Genomic DNA, 26,875 nt, shown 5'->3' on the forward strand with positions numbered 1-26,875 from the left:
AGGGTCGGAATGGCAGGTTCTCGGTTCAGATTAGGTCCATCCCTGTTAGCATTTGTCACAGGCTGACTCTTTCACCTTCCTTATCTGTAACAGAACGAGCATAAGCAGCCTCGTTGGTTTGCGTCTTTGATGCCTGCTCAGAACAGAAGCCTTATCACGGTTGGTTAGACATCCTCACTGCCTGTGGGACAGCAGGTGGTCCGTGAGAGTTTATTGCCTGGCTATAAATGAATGACTGTCAAAACGTGAGGGAAACATTTCTGTGATGCGCTGGGATTTGGTGGTAGATATTTGTAATCACTTGTTAACTCGGGAGTATTATAAGGAAGCAGCGGCCGATTATATTTTGATTGCAGTTAAGCAAGAAGAATCTAATCACTTTACTGCTGAAAGCGATGGTAACGTTTGTGTCTTACTGTAACGTTTGTTACTTTCGAAACTTTTGTTTCAGTGAATCTAATTGGGTATTTATTTAAAATCTCGCTTACTTAAAATGGCCAAGTTACATAGTTGTATTCAAATAACGAGCTTCAGCGTGTTTAGAAACGTAGTATGCTTACGGTAGCGTCACGGTATCGGCCAAGGAGGTGTGATAAACAGGGATTGTAAGGCACTAGGAGGTGTGTACCTGTCTGCCACGTCAATACTTGTCTTGAGTGGGTCCTTTTTTCCTCCAGGCATATTTAGTTGTTAAGCTCCGGCGTGGTTTTCGATGGTTATTGATGACGTTAATGTTGTTCTTCTCGGGCAGAATTGGGTTTTCTGCGGTTGAGTTACGGGTCTTTTCTCCTCTCACGTTATAGATCCGACGGAGGCGCCTCGCACGACTTGCTGGTGGACAGACCTCCCAGCCCACCACCCCGCTCACCTCGCCCCAGAGGGAGAACCCGCTGGGGCCTCCCATAGCAGCATCAGCCCCGGGCCCCTCCCAGAGCCTTGGTCTCAATGTCCACAACATGACCCCAGCTACCTCCCCAATAGGTGCATCAGGTAAGCCTTACTTTCATACCTGGGACGTTTAGTCCTGGCTTTCTGTGAGGCTTATGGTTGTGACAGTTTCACAAGGGGGTAAGATTGGGCCGCATGTCCACAGACGAGAACATGGGACAGCAGCTGTTCAACATCCTGCAAGCAGTAGTTTAAAGATTAACATCATTACGTTGGGTTTTGTTCATCCCTATTCGTTTTGATGGTGAGCTGTTCAAACTAATTGTTTTCCTTTCTGTAATTTTTATCCTTTGTTTCAAACAGGACCAGGTCTTAATTTCTGATGGTAAGGCAATTAAGACTTAATTTGGCTCAGCCGATTTTATGAGTTTGGTTGATGCTTTCCTTCTATGATAAAATCATCTGAAAAGGCAAGATTGAAATAATGGTCAAAATAACAGGCCTCTAATTACGGATTTCCATGTCTTCATTTAATGTTGTCAACAGAACTCTCTGAATTTTTGCGGTATAAAAGTTCACCTGATGTGATGTTTATAGCGGTCTCATTGACAATTATTTAACTATTGTGAAAATTTCTTTTTTTATAATTAATGGGCTCATCGTTGATATCCAGGTATGTCTTTGTTGGGAAACAATGATACTGATTCATCCTGCGTATTTGAAAATATCTTTTGTCAAGTGAACTTTTCTATTGAACATGAGAATTATTATCATTATAATTATTACAATTACTTAGGATTCTAATTTGAAAAAGCAGGTGCATTCAGACCTGTATTCATCATCACATCGTTGAATAATTGAATATGATTGTTATTTCTGCATTTAATGCACTCTCCCTTAGTTGCCTTCCACATAATCTGTCTTTCTGAACTAGGTAAGTCGTCAATTAAAAGTATTTGCAGAGGGGTGCCTGGGTGGCTCAGTCGGTTACGTGTCTGACTTTGGCTCAGGTCATGATTTTGTGGTACGTGAGTTTGAGCCCTGCATTGGGTTCTGTGCTGACAGCTCAGAGCCTGGAACCTGCTTCAGATTCTATGTCTCCCTCTCTCTCTCTGTCCCTTCCCCACTTGAGCACTCGCTCTCTCGCTCTCTCTCTCTCTCTCAAAAATAAATAAACATGAAAAAATTTTTAAAAAGTATTTGCAGGGTTTCAGTTACTGTTACTCTTGATAGGCATTATCGTAGACTCTTCCCCAGGTAAATATAAATGCTTATGCGTCCTCCTGTTGACTCTAAAAGTGAGAGAGGTTCAGATTAAATCATCAGTTAGCAAGAAACAGTGACTTTGCCTGAAATGTTGCTGCTGAACACCTTTGAGAAGCTGTGATCGTCTTCCGGTAGGGGACGGACTCAGGATTCCAGTTGGGTTTTTACCCTTTCCTTGGGAAGGGTGCCACCAACAGTGCTGTTGGTTCCACCATGGCCAAGTGCCTCCTGGAATGCTGGAGAATGTCCGGGGAGAGCTAGTGGGATGCGGAGGGGCTTAAGGTCACGCTGCACCCGTGGTAGTCAGGCAGGAGACCGAGCTCTGCGTGTGCCTGGTCACAGCACCCTGTCTCTTTGGGACCACCAGGAATCGTTTCAGCACGTGCCCTGTCCTGCTTATGTCAGCCACTGGGTCTCGCGGGTCCTCATCCCTTGCCTCTCAGTCTCCGATCTCCATATGGCTCGTTATGGACACCTCTCCCCACGCAATCCCCTTCTCCGAAATCCTCACCGTCAGTCCCTGGAAGAGTCCTTCTCTGTGGACGGGCTTTCCCTTTAGTGCTCTTGCTGAATTTATGCCCTTCCTCATTTCTTCTAGAGCGTGCTTCCTCCTCCCTAAGAACACATCGATTTGAACCTCGTGTCATTAGACCGTGTTCCCCATTCCTGTCCTTGTCACAGCTGACCTCTGAACCCACTCACCCCGCCTCGTTCGGTCCACTGTCTCCCTCCCCAACACCGTGTCCTGGTTTGTGGTGATCTCAGTAGCCACAGGGATGACCTTCCAGGACTCTGCCCTCGCGCTTTTTTGAGCTGCTTTCCCTTAGTAACCTGGTCTTCCATCCGACATCAGCCACTCGCTGCCTTGGTCATACTCTAGATCTTGCCATCTCAGTGACTTCCTGACTGCCACCTTCAGCTTTCTGGCTCACCCTCTCTGTCCCACTTTCTTCACTTCTCCCTTCCCTGGTGTCCCCATGTCCCTCCTGGACCCATTTACATTCCACAGTCACTCATTGTCTCTCCCCTCTCTCACCTCTCTCTCGCTTTGTCTTACTTCCTGGATTAAACCACGCTTCTGGTTTTGTTTTGTTTTTTAAGATTTTATTTTTATTTATGTATTTATTTATTTTGAGAAAAAGAGAGCATAATCAGGAGAGGGGCAGAAGAAAAGAGAGAGAGAATCTCCCAGAGTTGGGCTTGAACCCACAAGCCGTGAGCTCATGACCTGAGCTGAAATTAAGAATCAGATGCCCAACCGACTGAGCCACCCAGGTGCCCCTAAAGATTTTATTTTTAAGTAAACTCTACATCTAGTGTGGGGCTCAGACTTGCAACCCTGAGATCAAGGGTCATATGTTCTACTGACTGAGCCAGCCATGTGCCCCCCATGTTCCTGGTTTTGTTTTGTTTTTTTTTTAATGTTTGTTTATTTTTGAGAGAGAGAGAGAGAGGGAGGGAGGGAGAGAGAGTGAGGGGCAGAGACAGAGGGAGACACAGAATCCAAAGCAGGCTTCAGACTGAGCTGTCAGCACAGAACCCGACGTGGGGCTTGAACTCACAGACCGCAAGATCATGACCTGGGCCAGAGTCAGACACTCAACTGACTGAGCCACCCAGGCGCCCCCCCCACCCCCACCCCCACCCCCATGCTCCTGGTTTTCAATCCCACTCCCCAGCTCCCGTCTGTCTCATGCAGTGGAACAAGGCTAGAGAAAAAACCAGAACCATGCTGTCTGTCTCATTTCAGATTCATGGTCACGTGCTCCAGCAGACCCTTCATACTGGCAGGTAGTTACAGCGTATTTCCTGTTTGCTCTCCAGCTCCTCAGGTCTGTTTTGAACCCTCTCCTTCAGTCCACAGCACCTCATTCTCTGTGCAGCTCTGGCCTGATGGGCTGCCTTCCTAGGTCATGGAGAAAGCAGGTGCAGGCAGCGACGTAGTAGTGATGTGAGCTCCCATCGTAGCGTCCGCCTACCTGCGTGTATGTGTGGCCTGCTTTTGTTAAGCTTGAAGCTCCCTGCCCTTCCTGAATTCTGTCCCCAGGTCCCACCTCCTCTCTCCAACTCAGAGCTGTTGCCCCAGCACTTCCCAGCTTTCCTGCTCCGGCAGGTTTTCCATCTTAAGTGGAAAACTTATTTTTTTAACATTCTACATGTGGTTCCTCCTCCCATCCTGGGAATATACATATAAAGGAACTCTCTTGATCTCATTTCCGCTGCCAGCTTCCACCCCACTGCTCTGCTCTGCATCACAACAGAACCTCCAGAGTGAGTTGCTTCCTGGCCTCTGTGTCCTTCTTCTGTCCTTGCACCCACTGCTGATGCGAATCCAGTCAGGTGAGGACTCCTGTGATGTGCTCTGAGTCAACGGCTCAGCCCCAGCTGATGGGCTCTGGCCTTCTTCTTGCAACACTTTCTTCTTTTGGCTTCCAGAGCTCTGCACTCTCCTGGTTTTCCTCCTGTCTCTGTTTCTTCTTGGGGCTCCACATGGTTCTTTGTCGTTTCCCTGACGTGTAAATGTCAGGGGTCAGGGTCGGGGGGTGGGGAGCTGGGTGTCGATATTTTAACCTGTTGTCCTCTCCATCTGTGTCGATGTTCTTACTGATTCGATCTGGTTTCCCACCTTTACTTACCATCTCTAAGTTGCTGGTCTGTAGGTTGATCTCTCCAGCCCAGAACCATTCCTTGAACCTCAGACTCACACACTGTCTAAGAAGCATCTCACAGAGAGCATGTCCAAAATTGTCTTATCTTCTCCTGGAACGCCCTCTCAGAAAATACCAGCTCATTTTTTTTTTTTTCTAGTTGCTGAAGCCTGAAACGTTCCCTCATCTTTTTACCTCATATTTTAGATCAGGGGTCAGCTATCCCTTTCTGTAAAGGGCCAGATAGTAAATATTTTGGTTTTGCAGGCTGCATAGCCTCTGTCACAGCTATTTTCTGCCCCTGTAGCACAAAAAGCAGCCACAGACAAAACATAAACAAAAGAGCATGGCTACGTTTCAGCAGAACTCTACTTACAGAAACAGGCAGTGGGCCTGATGTAGGTTCCAGGGCACCAGCATGTCTTGCTTGGGTTACTGGAGTGGCCGTGCCTTCCCTCGCGTCACTTCAGTCTCAGGGTAGCACCAGTCTGAAGCGGAAGCCCATCCTTGTATAACAGCAGGGTTATTTTTCACAGCCAGCTCGTTACATTGCCGTCACAAACTAACGGAAGACTCGGGCAGCTCCAGCTGGTTGGTTCTGGGCAGCACACCTCGGTGCTGGGAAGTCCTGATGGGGTCTCTCCCATAATCACTACTATTCATAATCGCAGATCAGTAGATATTATTAGCTATGCGCCTGGCAGGTTGGATAAAGAGAGTTTCACAGATTTATCAAATAAACAAGTTTAAACAAAATGAAACAGAAAACAAGCACCCCCTAAGATGGGTCATGTCAGCGTTCTGTTGGTTCCCTCCACTGGCTCGCCGTCTCATGGAGAATGAGAGTCAAAGCCCTCACCTTGACCCAGGGCTGTGTGTGAACCGGCCCCGTTTCGGCTCTGAGCTCCTTTCCCACTGTGCTCCTCCTCCTTGCTGCTCCTCTGCTCTAGCCATACTGGCTTCCTTGCTCTTCCTGAACATTTCGGCCGTGACCTCTGTTGCTGGAAGGCTCAGCCCCTAAAGTCCATGTGGCTTTTTCATTCACTTCTTCAGATGTTTATATACAAGGGTGGCTTTTGTTGGCCTTACTGTCTGAAGGTGCTACCTCTATCCGACATGGGTAACTTTTTCTCTGAGCTTTTGTCACCAGCTGACGTAGCACACACATGACTTGCTTATCCTGTTTTCTCTGCTTCGCCTGCTATCGCGTAAGCCCCACAGGCCAGGGACTTGTATCCATTTTACTGACTGCTGTATCCCAGTGCCTTTAACGGTACCGGCCACGTTCAGTCTGTTACTTGGTGGAATTAATAAGTGGCTCACAAGAGAAAATGCCCCAAATGACATAGGCACATATAACTTAAGAGAAAATCTCAAGAGGGTTGCGAGAGTGTTATGTTAAAAAAATGTGAAAAGCTGCCATGAGCAACATGATGGCCTGTGCTTGTTTTCTGTGGTCCTTGATGGTAGACGGAGGGCCAGCGGGTAGATTTATTGTCCACTGAATAGGAAGGAGAGACTTCTGTTCCAGAATGGAGACGTGCTCTCTGACAGACACAGATACGGGTAGACCACTGCCCGTGGAGAGGAGGCCTCGCCCAGGAGTGACGTGGTAGTCCTGTGGCCCCCTTCTCAGTGGGCATGCTTTGTGCTGCAGGGAACTAGAACAAGGGCCGGGGAGCTCCAGTGAGTCTTCCAAATTGCTCTCCCATCTGTGGTCCCAGCTTCTCGCAGCGCTGCCTGCTTCTGTATGAAGTTCCTCGGGCCACCATGACAAAGTATCGCAGACTGGGTGGCTTGAAACCACAGAGTTTTATTCTGTCACAACTCCAGAGGGAAGAAGTCGAAAGTGAAGGTGTTGGCAGGGCCGTGCTTCCTTGGAAGGCCCTGCTGAAGAACCTTGCCTCTTCTAGATTCTGTTGATTGCCGGCCATCCTTGGTGTTTCTTGGCCTGAGGCAGCACCACCTCAATGTCCTCTGTCTTTTCACGGCCTTGGCTCTGTGTGTATGTATCTGTGTTCACATAGATTGCCCTCTTCTTGTGAGGACACCAGTTACTGGATTAAGGGACCATTCTGATCCAATGTGACCTCATCTTAACTTGAATACATCTGCAAAGACCCTGCTTCCCAGTGGAAATACCATTTATGGATTTTTTTTCTTTAATCACCATCCCCTCTTCTCTCTTTTTTTTTTTTTTTTTTTTTAATTTTTTAGTGTTTGTTTATTTCTGAAAGAGAGCTCCAGCAGGGGAGAGGCAGAAGAGAGAGGGGGCCAGAGGATCCAAAGTGGGCTCTGCGTCAGCAGAGGAGAGCCCGATGTGGGGCTCAGACTCACAAACTATGAGATCATGACTCAACCAACTGGGCCACCCAGGCGCCCCTCTCCTCCCTTTAGAACATAAGGTTAGAGCAGGGACCTCATCACTGCTGTTCATTCCCTTGTCCCCAGAACCATGCTGGCACATAGTAGGCAGTCTGTTAGTGCCACTAGTTAAGTGAATAAATGAAAGAAAAAATAGTTTCTTGGGAATGTTAGACGCAAAATAAGACTTGAGCTTGATTGATTGATTAAACTGATGTTTTTAAAAAGTAATCTCTACGTCCAACGTGGGGCTCGAACTCACAACCCCGAGATCAAGCGTCGCATGCCGCACCGACATAGCCAGCCAGGTACCCCTTGAGTTCTATTTAGAGAACATTTACTAACATAAGTCTTTCACTGTGACCCACTTTAGTCTGTCTCTTTGCTTTTCCTGGCACTCGGAGCAGAGTTTAAAAAGCCCATAAGCCAATTTTTTTCTAAGATTTTGCCAAAAAGCTTACTACAGAATATTCTGGACCTACACGATAGATAACGTATGTGAGACATAGTAATGCCTTGAACCCCTGACGGAGTCTCTGGCTCTCCACTCCTCTCCCCCACACCAGCAGGTCACTGCTGTTCAGAATTTTGCATTTATCATGCTCAGACATTTTTTTCTTTCTCTCTCTCTCCCTCTCCCTCTCTCTCTCTCTCTTTTACCGCACTGTTACTATGACATTGCTTTTGCCTGGCTTAAAACTTTGTGCGTGTGGGTAATATTTTTCCTACAGCTAATTGTCACTTTTTTACACCTGTCATTGATTCTGTTGCGTTTACGTGTCCGTTCACTGACGTTTATTTAGGGCTTCCTGTGGGTCAGACCCGGCAGTAAGTCGTGGGAACGTGAAGATGAGCGAGGTCCAATTTCTTTCCTGGAAGAACTTACCATCCGGGCGGGGAGAAGGTGTTCTTTCATTTCCTTTGAAAAACCTGTGCTCATTAAGTTCCTGGGAGGACAAACTGGTTTTCTTAGTTCCTTCCCCCATCTTTAGATTGCTTTGCCCAGCCTTCGGGAACTCTTAACCCTCCTGGAGGATTTTTATTTTACAGTTCTGTTTTGAAATCGTACTTATCTTCCTTCTGTTCCCTCTGATGTCTACCTCTCAGACATCTTGAATATATCCAACTGAAGCCTCACCCTTCCTGGCTGTCGTGACCTCTCTGAAGACGTGGTCATTCTTGCACAAGAGTCCCCAGTGAGTCCTTTATCAGCTGGTTTTATCTTGACAGGATTATTAAGTCTGGCGGACCAAGTTCTCCGGGTGCCTTATCTACCCTCCGGAGCTGGCGTTCTTAAAAGACTGTTGTCATTCCATGAGTTCTGGCAAACCGGTGAAGCCTTTGATCAGCCTCTCCAAGCGTAGTTTTAAACGTATATCATAAAACGGAGGGTTACAAAGGAAACCAATTATACAGAAATACGGTTATCACAATGTTTTTAAAGATTGTGACATAGTAATTTATGTGCTTCCATGATAATGCTTTAAATAAAAGATCTAGCAGCTAATCAAACAGCTACTGTAATTTCGGCCCCCTGATTTCCGTCTCCATCTGTGGAAAAGAACCTCTGCTCTGGGAGCAGAAATGAACAACAGGGCCTGTGTGCAGGGAGCGAGAAACCAGATGATGTGTTTGGCCTCTGGGCTAGTTCCAGGGTTTGGATCAGAAAGAAACACAGAAGCCCTTTCCTCTGTCTGACTGCTAGTCTTTAACATACTTAAAACTAGTTTAACCTAAATTCTTCTTACGTTTGAAGATGGTCTTGGTCCTGTTTCCATCGATGCCTTCGAACACTTGCATAATGCCTTCCATTTGCTAGGCACTGTGGTAGGAGCTATGGATGCAGGCAGAGATGGGCAAGTCTCACTCAGCAGCAGTGTCCGAGGACCCTGTGTCTGGCAGAAGGGGATGTCCTCGTGTGGAGATCTCCATGCTGGTGCGGTCACAGGTAGTCTCTGCCTCCCGCTGCCACCTCTGTGGTGTCAGGGTTTTTTTTGGAGAATTTTACACAAGTGTTTATCGGACTGTGAAAATTCTGCCTTAAACAAACAAACAAACAAACAGGATTGGAGTGCCTGGCTGGCTCAGTCGGTAGAGCATTCGACTTTTGATCTCAGGGTCATGAGTTCAAAGCCCCACGTTGGGTGTGGAGCCTACTTAAATACCGCCCCCCCCAAAAAAAAAACACCCCAGGATTATTACTTTTTTTTTTAATTTTTTTTTTTTTCAACGTTTATTTATTTTTGGGACAGAGAGAGACAGAGCATGAATGGGGGAGGGGCAGAGAGAGAGGGAGACACAGAATCGGAAACAGGCTCCAGGCTCCGAGCCATCAGCCCAGAGCCCGACGCGGGGCTCGAACTCACGGACCGCGAGATCGTGACCTGGCTGAAGTCGGACGCTTAACCGACTGCGCCACCCAGGCGCCCCATATTACTTTTGAAAATAGGGAACATCCTTCCATATCCCATTACAGTTGTTATTCCAAACCCTCCAAATTTGCTTGACATGTTTTATTATCTGTTTTACATTTTGGTTTGTATCGGTTGTTATCAGCTACCCACTGAGTGCTGTAGGTTCATGCAGCCTTTATTTAATACCTTTGCATTTAAATCCTGTCGTGTGTTTGTTAGGTTCTGTTCTGGGTCACGTCACGTATAGTCTAGTAAAGAAGACAAACTGTGTTTAGAAACCATAAAATCTGTCAGGTGGTGAGAATTCTTGTGGAGAAAAGAGAGAATTATGTTGGGAGTCAGTATTGGCGAGGGAGGAAGGCATTGCTGTTTTAAGGTAGAGACGACTGTAGGCCTCATTAAGAAGATGACATTTCAACAGAAGCCTGAATGAAGCTGGGGAGCAAACCAAGTGGTTATCTGTTGGGTGTTCTTTCCTGACAGAAGGAACAGCAGATGCGAGGTCCTGGGGCAAAAATGGACTTGGTGATGATTGATGCAGAGTGGTCGTCTTCAATTTCCCTTCAATTTCCTTCTCCGGTTTTGATACAGAACTTTGTTACTTAATAGTGGTACCTTTGTAGAAATTTCAACAAAATCAGAATCATGCTTTTATAATAAATTGTCTTTGGCTAAGAATGCTGTTAGCAGTGACAAAATTATAACCCTTCGTCCTATTGTCGATTGCTAATCCAGTATTTAAATCTTTTTTTTTTCTTCTTCAGAAAGAAGCCCTATTGTTTCCACTTGGTCTATAGCTTCGTCTCCCCCCACTTGGGGGAGAGAGAGGGCTGGAGGGTGATTCAGAAGCAAGCTGGAGGCCCAGCTCAGGCACAAGTCCCAAGGCCAGAGGGCTGTAGTGAGACCCCTCACATCTGCGGGGCTTGGGAGGCTCTTGGTGGTGTTGAAATCTTTTTTGCTTTAGTTGTACCTGGTGTACCCTATACCATCACAGTCATTTCGTCTCATTGGGGTGACTTTTCGGCTACCCATGGGGGTCATGTTTTGCATGTATTTTGGCCACCAAAAGGGGGAGGATGTTCTGTATGTTTTTTTATTATAATGGGCTGCATTGTATAGCAATAATGTTAGGATCATGATATTTATTTTGTGAATCTGGAGGAAGTCTGACGTCCTCTTAGCTCTGGGAATCAGCTTCCTGTTTTGACCTGGGCTTGATCCCTTTTTTCTCCTCCTCTGTCTCCATTCAGGTCAACCTGGTCCTTGAGCTTCTGTTGCCTCTGACTCCAACCAAACTCCCCGCTAGCACTCTGCCCACATAGTGGGACGTGAACATCACAAAATTGCTGCTTCCACTGCTTAGTTCGTGCTCTCAAGTCTAGGGAAGGCACAGAAGTAAATGGTGTGTGAGAGTGGTTTCCAGAAAATGCAGTTCCTATCCCTTGAGGGACTTGATGGCTCAGTAGGCGAGATCAGACACGTCACCTGCTCAGAAGTCCTCCTTGTCTCCATGTTTGCACCTGAATGCAGTCCAGGAACTTTCAGGGTCCTCTGTGATGAGCCCCCCCCACCCTTCATTTAACTTCATTTCCTGTTTTCAGAGCAACTCTGCTCCTGCTCCAGTAACCATCACACTCACTCCAGACACTTCAAACCCTTAGAAATTGTGCTGCACATGCCATTCTTAATTTTGTGTGCATTTATCTTGTTTTGCTAACTAGATTGCAAACTCTGAATAAAGCTATCTTACATTTCTCTTCTCTGTTGAGCTCATAGTAGGTCTGCATCCAGGAAGTAATTCTCTTTTTTTGATTTGGGAATATGCTAGCAGTTTTTCTCCCCATCTGTCTCCAGGCTCCCGATTGGAGTCTAAGGGCGTGCATTTAAGAAATACTAATGTTTTTTTTTTTTTTTCAACGTTTATTTATTTTTGGGACAGAGAGAGACAGAGCATGACCGGGGGAGGGGCAGAGAGAGAGGGAGACACAGAATCGGAAACAGGCTCCAGGCTCTGAGCCATCAGCCCAGAGCCTGACGTGGGGCTCGAACTCACGGACCGCGAGATCGTGACCTGGCTGATGTCGGACGCTTAACCGACTGCGCCACCCAGGCGCCCCAGAAATACTAATGTTTTAATTAAAACAACAACAAAAAGAAATACTAATATTTTGACACACAGCCTTCTAAGATGGGATCATGAAGAAACAGAAAATCTAAATAGCCTGATTACTAGTAAGGAGACTTGAGTCTGTAATCAAAAACCTCCCAACAAACAAAAGTCCAGGACCAGACACAGCTTCACTAGTGACCTCAAGGAATTAATACCAACCCTTCTCTAACTCTATCCCCCGCCCCGCCGCCGCAAAAAAAAGAAGAGGAAGAGGGACGGATACTTCCAGACAGTTCTGTGGGGCTAGCCATTACCCTGGTGTCCACACAAATCAGGAAAGGACACCACGAGAAAAGAAAATTATAGGCCAGTATCCGTGATGAATATGGGTGTGGAAATCCTCAACAAGATATTAGCTAACCAAAATCAGTAGTACGCTAAAGGATCATACGTATACTGTGATCAAGTGGGATTTATTTCTGGGATCTAGGGAGGGTTCAAGATCTGCATGCCAACCAGTGCGATACACCACATTAGCAAAACGAAGGATAAAAATCGTATGAGCTTGCAGAATGAGCGTTTGACAAAATGCAACATCCATTTATGATAAAAACTCTCAACAAGGTGCGTATAGAGGGAATGTGCCTCAGTGTAATAAAGGCATGTTTGACCGGTCCACAGCTAACGTTACACTCACGGGTGAAAACCCAAAAACTTTCCCTCTAAGATTACGAACAAAAGAAGTTTGCTCATTCCTGCCACTTTTATTCAACCCAATTTCGGAAGTCCTAACCAGGCAATTAGGCAAAAAAACAAAAACAAAAACCACACATCAGGATTGGAAAGGAAGTAGAACTGTCACTAGTTGCAGGCGACTTGATACTATGTGTACAAAATGCTGAAGACTCCACCCAAATACTGTTAAAACTTGACAATGAATTCAGTAAAGTTGTCAGATAAAAAAATCAATATACAAAAATCTCTTGTGTTTCCATACGCTTGTAATGGACTATTGGAAATAGAAATAAAATAATCCCATTTACAATTCCATCAAAAAGGACAAAATATCGAGGAATACATTTAACCAAGGAGGTGGAAGATGTATGCACTGAAAACTACAAGGTGTTGATGGAAGAATTTTAAAAAGACACAGATAAATGGAAAGATCTTCTGTGCTCATGGATTGAAAGAATGAATATTGATAAAATGTCCATACCAAGCTAAAGCAATCTGTAGATTCAGTGCAATCCCTATGAAAATTCCAGTGGCATTTTCACAGAAGTAGAATAATCCTAAAATTTATACAGAACCACAGAAGACCCCAAATAGCCAAAACAGTCCTGAGAAAGAACAAAGCTGAAGGTGTCACACTACCTGATTTCAAGCTGTTACAAAGCTATAGGAATCAAAATTGCATGACCTGGCATAAAAAGATTCACATAGGTTAATGGCAAAGGATAGAGAGCCCAGAAACTGACCACCCATATATGGTCAATTAATTTACGACAAAGGAGCCGTGAATGTACATTGGGGGCAGTCTCTTCAGCAAATGGACAGCCAGATGCGACAGAATGAAGCTGGACTGTCTTACACCACAAAAAGTAGCTGAAAATGGGTAAAGACTTGAATGTAAGACTGGAAACCATGAAACTCCTAGCAGAAAACATAGGCTTATGGTAAGTACCTTGACATCAGTCTTGGCACTGGTTTTTGGCTCTGACTCCAAAAGCAAAGGCAACAAAAGCAAAAATAAACAAGTAGGACCATATCAAAGTAAAAAGGTTCCGTGGAGCAAAGGAAACCATCAACACTGAAAAGGCAGCTTAGAGAGTGGGAGAAAAAATTTGCAAATTGTGTATCTGATAAGTGGCTAATATCTAAAATACACGAGGAACTAGACCTAACTGTGAGACCTGAAACCATAAAAATCTTTGGTATACTGCTATTAACCAAACTAAAGATGAATCTCCTTTGGTCTGTGACAGTTTCTCAGTGTTTCTGTGCTTTTCATTTTCTTGACAGTTTTGAAGAGCATTGTATAGAATGTCTCTTAATTTGGCTTCGTCTAGTGTTTTTCTCATGATTAGTCTGGGGTGTGGGGTTTTAGTGGGGAGAGTATCACACAGGCAAAATGCCCTGCCGCACTGCCGGTCATGTTGACCTTCACCACCGAGTTAAGCTCCAGTCTGCCAGGTCTCTCTACTGTGAAGTAACGATTCTTTTCCCTTTCCAGACTCAATTCTTCAGTAGTGAGTTCTTAAGTCCAGCCTACCCCACTCAAGCAGTGGGAGCTAAGTTTTACCTTCTGGAGTGGGGAGTATCTACATATAGATACATTATTTGGGATTCTTCTGTAAGGGACGTTCACCCCCTTCTCCCCAGTTACTAAGTTAATGCTTACATACATTGGTATGAACTCATGTATATTTATTTTGTACTTTGAGTTATAATTCAAATTATTATTTATTTTTGCTTTATTATTTTACGCAAATTGTTCTAGCTCTGGTCATTGGGATCTCTTTTGGGTGGACGACTCTGTTTGGCACAGTCATCCTTTTATTTTTATTTTTTTTTTTGAGCACTGTCTTGCTGGCACTATCAGATGCCCCAGGCTCATCCCATCTTTGTTTTGCACTAGCTGTAGACTCCACCGTTTCTCCAAGGAGCCGTCAAGATCTTTTGAGTCCAGATGTATGATTCTTGGCACGATCCACCCTTTTGACACTAAGGAAGGGAATACTCTGTCATAAATAAGAAGATCAAACCATTTTTCTAATTCGAGTTGTTGGTCGTCTTGTCTCGATATTTTAGATACCACTATATTTCTTTACACGTTTGAAATTTCATTTTATTTGTGTTTAGTCACAAGAACAAAATGTTTTCACTAGGAAGTTAGCTGCTGACTGAATATATGAGTCGGTTTTATGGAGTAGAAAATGTTCATTATAAGTCGTATTGAGAGGGTGAGTTTGGTATTGGCCAAAGAAAGTACTAGTGTACTTTGTATTTTCCACGAATGTTAGCCTTTTAGCTTAGTTCATTGTCAAGATCTATGTTAAATAAGCCTTAGAATTTTGATAAGTAGTGGAAGGAATGATTCTTTTTATAACACTAATACCTTTTTAAGTTTTGCTTTTATAATTTTATTTATTTTAATGTTTATTTTTGAGAGAGAGACAGAGCACGAGTGGGGGAGGGGCAAAGAGAGAGAGGGCTCCAGACTCTGAGCTGTCAGCACAGAGCCCGACACAGGGCTCGAACCCACAATCCTTGAAATCATGACCTGAGCCAAAATTGAACACTTAACCGACTGAGGCACCCAGGCGCCCCAGCTTTTATAATTTTAGGATGTAGAAACATGTAGCTTTGATTTAAAATAGCTGTGATCAAAGAATTGTTCAGCAGTTTGGGGTAGAGGAAATAGTAGCATTTTCCTTGGAGTCAAGAGACATGTGTTGTAATCTTGCCTCTGTTTCTGACTTGCTAAAGGAAGTTCTTAGACTTCACAGGTCTCTGTGTTCTCATCTGTAAAAGAAGAAGATGGCTAAGATTGTAAAGTCACTCCCCACCACCCACACACCTTTTTAACAGTTTTATTGGGGCTTTAAGGTACCTTCTGGCAATTCTGTGCTTCTTTTTATACAATAATTTAGCAAGCCCCTTTGTGTGTGTGTGTATGTGTGTAAAATACTGGACTAGATCTAGTGTTACAGCTTAAATAGGCACTTGGTCTGGCTTATACCTGAAAGGAAATAGCATTCAGGAAATACTACCGTTCTGGGAGGCAAATCTTAGAGAAATAAAATCCTCCTTATTTCCTTTAAAATTATGGCCTTCCCACACAGAATGGATAATTTACCTTTAACAAGCTCTTATTAGTAATAAAAGTTTGGATAGCTGCCATCTTGAAGGTTTGTAGTTCATATTTTATTAAGCAGGCAAGGCTTACTTACACACCCTCATTTTTTGAAGAATTGTTTTTAAAATTTTAAATCTCGTCAAAGAGAACCGGAGATTATATCTGTTTTAATTCTTCAATACCTGCCCTTACAGAGATGAAGAAGTGGGGTTCTCCATTCCTTGAAATTTGGCTTCCTGACAGCGATTTCCCAAGTTAGGAATGGTAGAGAGTGAGGACCGAGGACCACCGAAGCCTGTGTGTGTGATTTGGAAACAAAGCGATATTTTGTGTTGTTGCTCGATTTGGCTTTAGCCAAATCAATAGTTGATTTATATGGATTCAAAGACACCATACGTTTTTTTAAGTTTAAGACCGCAACGAGGTCACCCAAATTCTGGAGGGTGTGGACAGACCGAGGAACGCTGCGATACGTAGTAAATTCTGGGGAGAACTGCCCCACTGGACCCAGGATGTGAAGAGCCCGTGGGGAGGGTTCAGGAAAAGAATTCAGATAATATACTTGATGTTTTATAAAAATATCGCAACCACAGTATCCTGGACTCTATGGTGAACTCTGGCACTGTGTTACTGTAGGGTTATTGTACACGTAGCATAGAAGAGTGTGCTATGTTATAAACACAGTGTTTTTGAACAACTTAGTTTAATTTTAAGACTGGTTTTATAAGGTAGAAATTTTAAAGCTGCTTAACTGATATCCCATAAAAGTTGCTGAACTTTATTATTGATTAATTTTATTTTAAAATGTCAGACCTTTCCTTGTGATACGTGTCATGATTCTAGCTATCAGGAATGGATGGATGTTTTGTGATCTTCAGTAAATAGTTACTGAGAACTCACTTTGGGTTACATTCTTGAATGTTTAAGAAAACATTCTTAAAGTTTTACTGTCTTCCCTGAGCTTAGTTCAAATTCTTGCTACATCAGATGTTTTCTGTATTTTCCTTGAGTCTGCTTAGGAATAGTCAGGATTCAGTGTCTTTTCTCTTTCATGAGTCCCGAGGGAGCCTTAAGAAACAGACACGTTAAAACCTGTGAAGAATGGATGAACGTTTAGTGATCTTCTTCAATGAGAGAGACACATAGGAGTGGCAGGTTTACTCTCCTGGAGTGCTGGGAGGGTTAAAGGTTATCCACTTGGTAGTTATTTTAGCTACAAATGGCAACTCAAGTTTTTTTGTTTTGTTTTGTTTTGTTTTGTTTTTAACGTGAGTCTGATTTTCCTTGCAGCAACATAGGTATATATTTTCTAAAGTACTTGCAAATGCCTGGGTAAAACTTTTTTGTGCAAAGATATTTGTAGAGTTAAAGTATTTTTTTAAATTCTATGGGTTAAACATGGTTTCAAAGACATGGATGAGAGATAATCGGCCCTGTACGCAGGGCTGTGGTTCACTGTACTGTAGGTTCCATGAAAGCAAGGTCAATGTCAGGGTTTTTATTTTCCCCATCATCAGAGATGTTCAGTCAGTGAATGATCTGTATTTAAGGACATTGGTTATCGATGGCTCTGTTTGCATGTTGTCAACATTTTTGTGCAGATCGTAAGCATACAGCAAAGTGGAAAGACTTGGAACGAACACCTATATACCTGCCATCTAGCTCCTACCGTTAACATTGTGGTCTATTTGCTTTATCACACATCTGTCCATCTGTATATCTCTATAGCCATTTATTAATTTATCTTATTTCTGGCACGTTTCAAGGATTTTTTTCTGGACAATCATGGTAGCTAATTTGTATTCAGGAACCATATTTGAATTGGCGAAAGAAAAAGCGACGAGGAGTCCGTTTTAGTTACCAGATGTAGCTCTGTCGCTGACCTCAGGTGACGTATATGGATGCACTCTGATTTCTTGCTGATGTTTCCATGACTTTAACGTTACACTGTTAGCATGATCTCCCGATAGAGAATCCTCATTCGCTGACTGTTTTGGTGGTGTGGATGCCGATTGTGTATGACTACTGTTGCCATTACGAGTGGCTTTCATGTTACTTCACAGGAAACTTAAATTTCTCGTGTCTTTTCTGGTTAGGAGTAGCTCATCGAAGCCAGAGCAGTGAAGGAGTCAGTTCTCTCAGCAGCTCGCCCTCCAATAGCCTTGAAACCCAATCTCAGTCTCTCTCACGTTCCCAGAGCATGGATATCGATGGTGTCTCTTGTGAAAAAAGGTAAAGTAAGCCAGTTGTCCGATAAGCTGTGGGATTTATGGAAAGGGAAAGATTCGGTCACTTCATCCTCTAGTCCACCCAGAGATTTACACCAGTCCTTATCAGCAAATTGGTGTGAGATCTGTGAGGCTTATAGGTCTTTGTATTGTTCTGAAATGTTCTTTATAAGTTGTTTAGCTTTTTGTATTGAAATGTCTTTTATGAAATAATGGTGTAAGTGGTAAAAAAGTTTTTTGAAAAATGTTTTCCAATGTCCTTACTTTGTACATACCATGTTGGCGAGCATATGTCAGTCCCTAAGAATTTCTTCCAAGTTTTACTGATCAGTGAAATGTAAACGTTTGGAAGGGAAGGGTACACACGGGGAAGCCAGATGCCTTAGGAGCTCCATAAGGGTCAGGATGTCCAGAGCAGAGTGTTTCGGTGCTGTAAGTGTGCCGTGAATGGTAATAGAGTGGCTGAGGTATCGGTTCCTTTATTCCTTGGGCAGAATAAAGAACCCCCTGCGCCAGGACCCGTCTCCTCTGCCCTGAAGCAGCCCCCACAGTTTGTGTCAGTGGACCAGACAAATAGTATTTTCTGGGTGTGTTATGAAGTGAAAAAGGTTGAGAGGCACCGGAACAGAGCTTCAGCAGTTGATGGGTTGGGGTGAGGAGGCCGATCAGAGATCGCCTCACCTTAGATAAGAATTCCGAAAGGACGACACTCTCAGGGAAAAGATGAAGTAGAAGAAAATCAATCCCACAGAGTAAAAACAATGGTGTCCTTACCACCTTTGCTCTGAGTAGATACATTTTTTTAAAAATCAAGTCAACTGTGTAATTTCATGGCCAGTGGGTGACTTCATACGGGTTTAGTACCTCGATTTACACTATTGGTACAGTCTGACGAGCCTCAAGCTGAGAACTAGCAGTGGACCCAGGCCTATACTGCTTTTTTTTTTTTTTTTTTTTTTAATTTTTTTTTCAACGTTTATTTATTTTTGGGACAGAGAGAGACAGAGCATGAACGGGGGAGGGGCAGAGAGAGAGGGAGACACAGAATCGGAAACAGGCTCCAGGCTCTGAGCCATCAGCCCAGAGCCCGATGCGGGGCTCGAACTCACGGACCGTGAGATCGTGACCTGGCTGAAGTCGGACGCCTAACCGACTGCGCCACCCAGGCGCCCAGGCCTATACTGCTTTTAAGGCATCTTACGGAAGCAGATGTAGATCATGTCTTCAGAGAATTTCCTTAGAAAAATTTCCAAGAAGTATGAACTCATGGTCAAAACTCAAAGAACACACCAGATGAAAGCCACCATGAGTAACATATGGCAGTACCAGTAACAGTAGAATTATTCATGTATATATTTTTGGTTTTTGGAATTATCAGGTGGACAATACAAAATACGTATGTTTAAATAAATTACAAAGGGAACTGAAAACGTGAAAAGGGAAGAGCAGCTATAAAGACAACCAAGCACGTTCGAAAAAGAACCAAGTAGAATTTCTAGAAATGAAAAGATAATTCAAATTGAAAACGTGATGTGAGAGTTAAAACAGTCGATAGGACATAGCTAAAGAGAGAGTTAACAAACCGAATGGTAGAGCTGAAGAAATTACGCAGTGTGTGCCTCAAAGAGAAAGAGATAAAAGTATGCAAGATATTTAGAGACATAACGGACACAGATCCAACCAGTATCTACTAGACATTTCAAAAGGTGAGAACAGGGAGACTTAGAGCGATTCCCCCACGTGTTTTCCTGTACTGGTTTGGAAGCCATTATCCAAAAGATGAATGGCTAAGAATTTTCCTAGAGTTGATACATGATATGAATCCTCAGATCCAAAACGCCCAGCAGCCCGCCTGCTGATGAAACAAAGAGAAATTCATATCTAGACATTTTATGGTAAAATTTCAGAACATCAAAGACAAAAAGACCTTTAGTGCAGCCAGAGAGAAAAAAGAGATCGTCTACCAAAGAATGATAGTTAGATGTCTGAATGATGGAAGTCAGATGGTGGGATAATAGTGTCAAACGCTGAAGGTAAATTAACTGTCCACTGGCAATTGTGAAGCCTTGGGCACCAGTCTCTGAGAAGCACAGGTGAGATAAAGATATTTATAGATTCAGAAAACAAACACACGCAGACATCCTGGTAGTCTGCCACTTCTGAAGACCCCAGCTGTTAACAGATGTAGTTGACGAAGAAGGAAAATGATCTCAGGACTAATGTCTGAGATGCACGAAGGAAGGGTGAGTGAATAATAAATGTGGTAAATCTAAACAGACAGGGGTAGTGTAAAACGATGGTAACAGTATATACAATAATATCGAGGGAGAGAAGTGGAAACACGAGTTAGGTACAACATGCTGGATAGCAGTAGCATGGAAGGGCAGGGGCCGGGGGGAGGTCAGTAGAGCAAGCACTAACGTCCCTGTGTACTTGGGAGAGGGGTGAAGATACTGGCCAACTTTTAGATTTTGAGTTAAGGGTACTTGATACAATTTCAGGGGTGGCCACTAAAAGAACAGAAATGGAGTATGTTTTCCAAAGCAGTGAAGGGAAAATATGGAATGGGGGTTGGGAGTTTGGGGGGACGGAAACACAAATTTTAAAAGAAAGACAAATGGCACAAAATAAGATGGTTGAAAGAAATGAAGACTAGCTCAGTAATCACAGTGAATCACAGTGAAAGGCTTAGATCCGGGTTAAAAATGAAACAGAACCCAGCTTTATCTGGGTTTACAGAAGACATACCTGAAGCAGTAGGTTAGAACTTTCAACGTTTTGTTGGAAGTGAAAGAAAAGGGAAAGATATTCCGTGCAAATACTAAACAAGAGAAGATTGGGGTAAACAATAGATTAGTCTTCAAGGCACAAAATACTACTAGACATAAGCACTGTGTATTGTTTAACAGTAGGATGTAACAGTTTCCAAAGTATACACACATACTTGTGTGACAGCAGCAACAATAAAGCAAGTAACGGTAGAACTAGAAGAAAGTGACACATATTCATAACGGGAGATTTTGACACATTCCTTTGGTGCATGGATAGATCAAAAAGAATGAGCGTCAGTAAGCATGTGAACAAATGAAACAACACAGCTAACAAGGTGGATCTGATCCTTTGCACTCTACAGTTGGACAATGCACATTCTTTCCTAATATCCAAAGAACAGAGAGTTTCAGAATGCAGGATCAAACTGATCATGTTTTCTGACTAGGACATTAGGTTAGGTAATTAATACAGGGGAAAAAATTTTAAAATCCCTCACACATTTGGAAAAATTTTTTTTTTAATTTTTTTTTTCAACATTTATTTATTTTTGGGACAGAGAGAGACAGAGCATGAACGGGGGAGGGGCAGAGAGAGAGGGAGACACAGAATCGGAAACAGGCTCCAGGCTCTGAGCCATCAGCCCAGAGCCCGACGCGGGGCTCGAACTCACGGACCGCGAGATCGTGACCTGGCTGAAGTCGGACGCTTAACCGACGGCGCCACCCAGGCGCCCCATTTGGAAATTTTTAAAACAGAGCATGCGTCTAACTACAGGTCAAAAAAGAAATTTGGAATTACCTGGAACTGAACGATAACAGATATGACACATTATGAGCTTCATGTTGCAGCCAAAGCGGTTCTTAGGAGAAAATATAAAGCTCTAATATAAATGAAACAAGGAAGAAGAGAATATGACTAAGTATTGAAAATAGGAACCCTTGTCTTGGAAGGCTCTTGCCCTGGATATGCGCATGGCTAACCCCCTTCCTGTTTGTACTCATGTGGCATTTCTCAGTGAGGCTCACCCCATTTAAAATGGAAAGTCCTGCACTCTCCGTTGCCTTTTCCCTACTCTTTTTGCTTTATTTTTTCTGTAGCATTTATCATTATATGATATGTTTTACTTACTTATTATATTTATTGTTTATGATCTTTCACCCTCTAATGAGAAGGTAAGCTCCATAACACAGGGCTTGTATTGTCTCTTTTGTTTGTTCGTTGACAGACACCTAGAACAATGCCTGCATAGAAGGGGGAACTCAGTGATATTTGTTACTGAAAAAGAGAATTCCGTGAAAAATTGTAAATATGCAACATGCAAGTAAATACGAAAATTTGGATAAAAATCAAATTCCTAGAAAAACATAATTCTCCCAAAATGGGCTCAAGAGGAGAGAGAAAGCCTGAATAATCAAAAACCATGAAATGAATTGAATCAGTGTTTAAAAATTTTCCAAAGAAAGTAGCTTGCCCATATAATTTTATAGGTAAATTCTACCATTCCAGTTGTACACAGATTTTTCCAGGTAATTAAAAAAAAATAGGGACTGCTTACCAACTCCGTTTACAAAGCTAACGAGACCTTAATATCACAACCAGACAAGAATAATATAAAAGAAACAAATTACATGGTAATCATGCTCGTGAACGTATTTGCAGAAATCTTGAGATACTGACAAGTCAACTATTGCAGCACATAAAGAGCAGACAGAACTTCTCTGGGGCTAGATGCCAGGATAGCGGTTACTGTGGGCTAGCGTAGTTGTGACTGGAAGCATTCGAAGGGGGCTTTTGGGATGCTGGTCACGTTCTGTTTCTTGATATGGGCCCTGATTACATTAGAATGTTTCCTTTGTGAAGCTTTATTCAGTCAAACACATACGATCATCTGTGGACAGTTCTGTGCAGATATTTCAATCATAAGTTTAGTTAAAAGTGTCAGTGTAACATAACATGAGCAACATGGATTTATCCCAGGAATGCAAGGGTGCATGCAGCATTTGAAAATCTACAAATATCATTCACCACATTATATATTAAAGAGAAAAACCATACGATCTTGGTAGTTGGAAGAGTTTGATAAAACTCAACGTCATTTCATGATAAGAATCTTTGCAAACAGCAAACAGAAAGGTGCATCCTAAGTGGACAATACGGCAGAGACAGAGTTGAGCAAATATTTCACATGCTCCCCTGCATTTCCAGTTTCCTGTGCAGTTAGATTGGGGCCAAGTACCTCGTTTTGTCCAGTAGACTGTGCGTGGAAGTGACATGTGTCACTTTTAGGTGAAGGCAGTTGAGCCGATATTCCTCCTCCATCGCTCTCTTCTCTCGCTCCAGTGACCTTGGAGGCTGCGTATTGCAGATGGCATAGATTAAAGGTGGAGTAAGGATGCTTCACTCTCACCAGACTTTGCATAAGCAAGAAATAACCCTTATAGTGTTAAGCCTCTAAGATTTCCAAGTGTTTGTGTAACCACAGCATAGCCTACCTTATTCTGACTGATATAAAGGACATCTCTCGAGAAACTACAGCAACTCTCATACTCAGGGGTGAGAAATTAGAAGCACTCTCTTTAAAATCAGGCATAAGAACAAAGATGGCTGCTGTTTCTACGTCTGGTCCACGTGGGGATCCTACCTAGTGCAGAAAAACAAGTAAGGATTGGAGTGGAAGAAATAAAACCGTTCTTATTTGGAGATGAGATTATTTTCTACCTAGTAAATCCTATGTGTAAGTATACAAGTTGCTCCTAAGAGGTCTGTATCAGTTATATTACTAGGTACTAGCCACAAGAGATTAGACAAGTTAATTTTTAAAAAGGTACCATGCACAGTTTCAGCAAAAGATACATGGTACCTAGGTATACGTTGAGAAAAGAAGTGAAAGACTTACGGAGCAAATTATAATAGTTTATTGAAAGACTAAAGAAGGCCTAAATAGTTGCAGAAAGATACGTTGTCCATGAATAGACGCAACATAATGATGTCGTTTCTCCCCAGTTGGATCTCACAAGTCAATGAAATTCTAGTCAAGATGCCAACAGGACTTTTAAGGAGTCTGTGAAGCTGATGCTTAAGGATGTGTGAAGAGTAAAAGGCCAAGAATGGCCAAGACTCTCTTGAAGTAGGATAGTGAGGTGCAGGCTTTGACCTAGCAGATACCGAGATTTACTGTGAAGTTTTAGTAAGATAGGATGGGGGTTTTTTTGTGGGGGGAGGGGGAGACAAATTATCAAATAGAAATAGACACATACATACATTGCAGTTGGACCTGTGAGAGGTGATTTCATATTAGTGTTACAAGGACGGTCATTTCAATAAATGGTGCCGGGAAAATTTTTATTTAATGTGGGGGAAAAAAGGTGTTTGGACTTAACCAGGTTTTTGTAGTAAGGCTCTGATTGTATATATAGAAAATACGCTCTAATTTGTTTTTGGAAGTGAGCCTAAGGAAATGACCACTTAGGAGCACTGCTCCCACCAAATATAGGAGACAGAGTGTTTCTATCCTAATATATGAAGTGCTCTTAAAAGTTAATCAGAGAAAAGATGAACCTTTATTATTTTGCTTTCCTGACTGATTTTGATCGATGCTTGAGAACTGGCCCTCAGCCAGCAGCTATGACACAGGGTGGATTTATAAAAGGTAAAAGCCTTATTTGTCTTTTGTACTTAAAGCATGTCCCAGGTGGATGTGGATTCAGGAATCGAAAATATGGAGGTTGATGAAAACGATCGGAGAGAAAAAAGGAGCGTCAGCGATAAGGTTGGTAAGAGATGAAACCCTCGCTTCTGTTTTTAGTACAGGTAATATAAATAAACACCCCTTCCTTTCTTATGTCTATGGAGTCTGTTAGAGCAGGCCACCCCAAGTCAGCAAATCCTCTCTTTTTTTCTTCTGAGGAGAAACGCACAGCCTAGATTGCCCTAATGGAAGGGTAGCTCACTTTTTTTAGTCTGGTCAAATCCCTCCATTCCTTTGTGTTTCAGATCTATAGTTTTACCAGTAAATGTAGTTTGTGATGAGAATGCATTTAGAGGTAGTTTGGACTTTTTCTGTTGATCTTTTTTGCTTAAGCAAGTAGGTCATCACATTTTTGGTAGCATTCTGAGGAAAATGGTTGTGAAATCCAATAGCACTTAGAAGCCGAGGTCTTTATATTTTGTTATCATCTGAGCTTAGTTCCCTATGTTTAGCAAAAGAGATGTTTTCTTGGGGCCCCTGGGTGGCTCAGTCGGTTGGGCATCCAACTTTGGCTCGGGTCATGATCTCATGGTTCATGAGTTTGAGCCCCGTGTCGGGCTCGGTGCTGACAGCTCAGAGCCTGGAGCCTGCTTCCGATTCTGTGTCTCCCTCTCTCTCTGCCCCTCCCCTGCGTGCGCTCTCTCTCTCTCTCTCTCTCTCTCTCTCTCTCTCTCTCTCTCAAAAATAAATAAATAAAATGTTTAAAGAAAGTGTTTTCTTTGGGGGGTGTCATGGTGTAGAACTGGTGGAGATAATTGCATCTCTTTCTGTGCAGCAAATTATGAGTGTTGAGCAACCCGTTTTGGTGATTCTGTTGGACTGTGGCCTTCTAGTGGCATGATGCTTTGTTTTGCAGAGTTCTTTTTTGCTGATGGAGCTCTTTTATATATATATGATATTTTATCTGTGATGGAGACTAGTGGGTAACATTAAATTCTGGAGAATTTTTTCGATGAAAACGGGTTATGTGGGTAGAATGTTTACCTGGTCCTTTGGAGCTCAGAAAAGGAAAGAGATAAGATGTAGGTATATCCTTTATTCATTTACTCCCTTGGTGATTACTGGTAATTCTGCTCTTTTGTCCCCCCACGCCCACCCCCACAGCTTCTATTGTAAACTCGTGAAATCGCCATGTCACAACTTTGCAGTCATAGTAACCAGCTTCTTGTTGCCCAAGTCAGTCGGCGCACAGTTGCATGCATTTCTAAAATCCCCTCATTCATAAATGAATTACTTGAAATTAACCCCCCAATCTTCTTCCCCACAAGGAGCCTTCATCAGGTTCTGAAGTGTCCGAAGAACAGGCCTTACAGCTGGTCTGTAAGATCTTTCGTGTCTCCTGGAAGGACCGGGACAGAGACGTCATCTTCCTTTCTTCTCTTTCTGCACAATTTAAGCAGAACCCAAAAGAAGGTAGGAATCTAGCTCAGCTGTTAAGAGAAAATAAGAATGTAAGATCCTTGGCCTTGGCCATTACCCACATTCACTTTCTCTTGCTTTGGGGTTGTAGTTTTGGCCATCAGAGGTGCTGTTGTTTGGCCACTTTCCGCTGATCTTCCTGATACATTGGTTTTGTACTTTGATGATCTCTCTAGAAGAAAACCGTACAAATATGCTAATGGTCTCCATTGTTTCCGAACTGAAGTTATTAATGTCTCTAATGAAGTAGGAGTATACTGGGTGGTCTCCAGGGATCCCGAGAGCTGCTCTGTATGACCTCTACCTGCTTTAAGTGCCTACCAACTCCTGTGTAGACAGTGGAGTACATTAACTTGATTGAATTGCTTCAGAAGATAGAACATATTGATATTTTGCTGTTTCCAGGATTCTATTTTAAGAGGCTACCCTAAACCGCACTCGTATAACAAATTAATAAAGCTTTTAGCAAGACACCAGCATTAAAGGGCACTGTCACTCTTCTTTACAGCAGTCATTTGGAATGCAGAAGAGAGAGGGGTGGTGTGGTAGTGTGCCTTTGCCTGTCACTAGAATATAACCTCCCCGGTGGCAGGGATTTTTGTCTGTTTTGCTCACTGATATAGTGCTAGTGCCTTCTACAGAAGGCTCTTAATAATTCCTCAGTAGATATACTTTAAACGAGTGCACAGAAGATCATCTTTCCCTTTTCTGTGCTGCCCATCTTCCATGGCGAGAAAAGTCCCCTGTGTTCCTGGCAGACACGTAGTTTACTTCTGATTTTACTGGGATCTTCTTATTAACGGGTCATAGACACGCTTAGCACCTGCATGTTTCTATCCCTGCCACTTGTTATTCTTACTGGAAACCTTAAGATTCTTAAATCTGTCTTGTGCATATGTGAGTGATAATTTTTAATAACCAAATCAGACAAGATTTACGTCGGTTACAACTTTTATCTATTTAGTGATATATAAAATGTATTTAAAGACTTACAGTAAGGCATTGGGGAGCTGCAAAGAATTAAGGAGAAAGTTAGAAAATAGAATTTTCTCCGGAAAGCCAGATGGTGACTAAATGTTAGACCCTTCATAAAATATTTTGAACCTCGCATTTGATAGTTTTACTGTACATAAAACGTACGTAGGTGAAGAAATACGAA

At 42.9% G+C, this 26,875-nt stretch overlaps 1 protein-coding gene across 9 annotated transcripts in view; it reads left to right on the forward strand.

Moving 5' to 3' along the window:
• Positions 1-26,875, forward strand: part of UBE4B (ubiquitination factor E4B) — a 126,950-nt gene that overhangs the window by 40,828 nt on the left and 59,247 nt on the right. For all 9 annotated transcript variants that reach the window (XM_045482102.1, XM_045482101.1, XM_045482093.1 and 6 more), the window contains exons 2-5: positions 804-990; positions 17,646-17,781; positions 24,231-24,318; positions 25,566-25,710. In XM_045482102.1, the coding sequence (XP_045338058.1) occupies positions 804-990; positions 17,646-17,781; positions 24,231-24,318; positions 25,566-25,710 (556 nt within the window). The remainder of the gene's footprint in view (positions 1-803; positions 991-17,645; positions 17,782-24,230; positions 24,319-25,565; positions 25,711-26,875) is intronic.

This window comes from Leopardus geoffroyi, chromosome C1 (assembly GCF_018350155.1).
Source record: "Leopardus geoffroyi isolate Oge1 chromosome C1, O.geoffroyi_Oge1_pat1.0, whole genome shotgun sequence".
NCBI lineage: Eukaryota > Metazoa > Chordata > Mammalia > Carnivora > Felidae > Leopardus > Leopardus geoffroyi.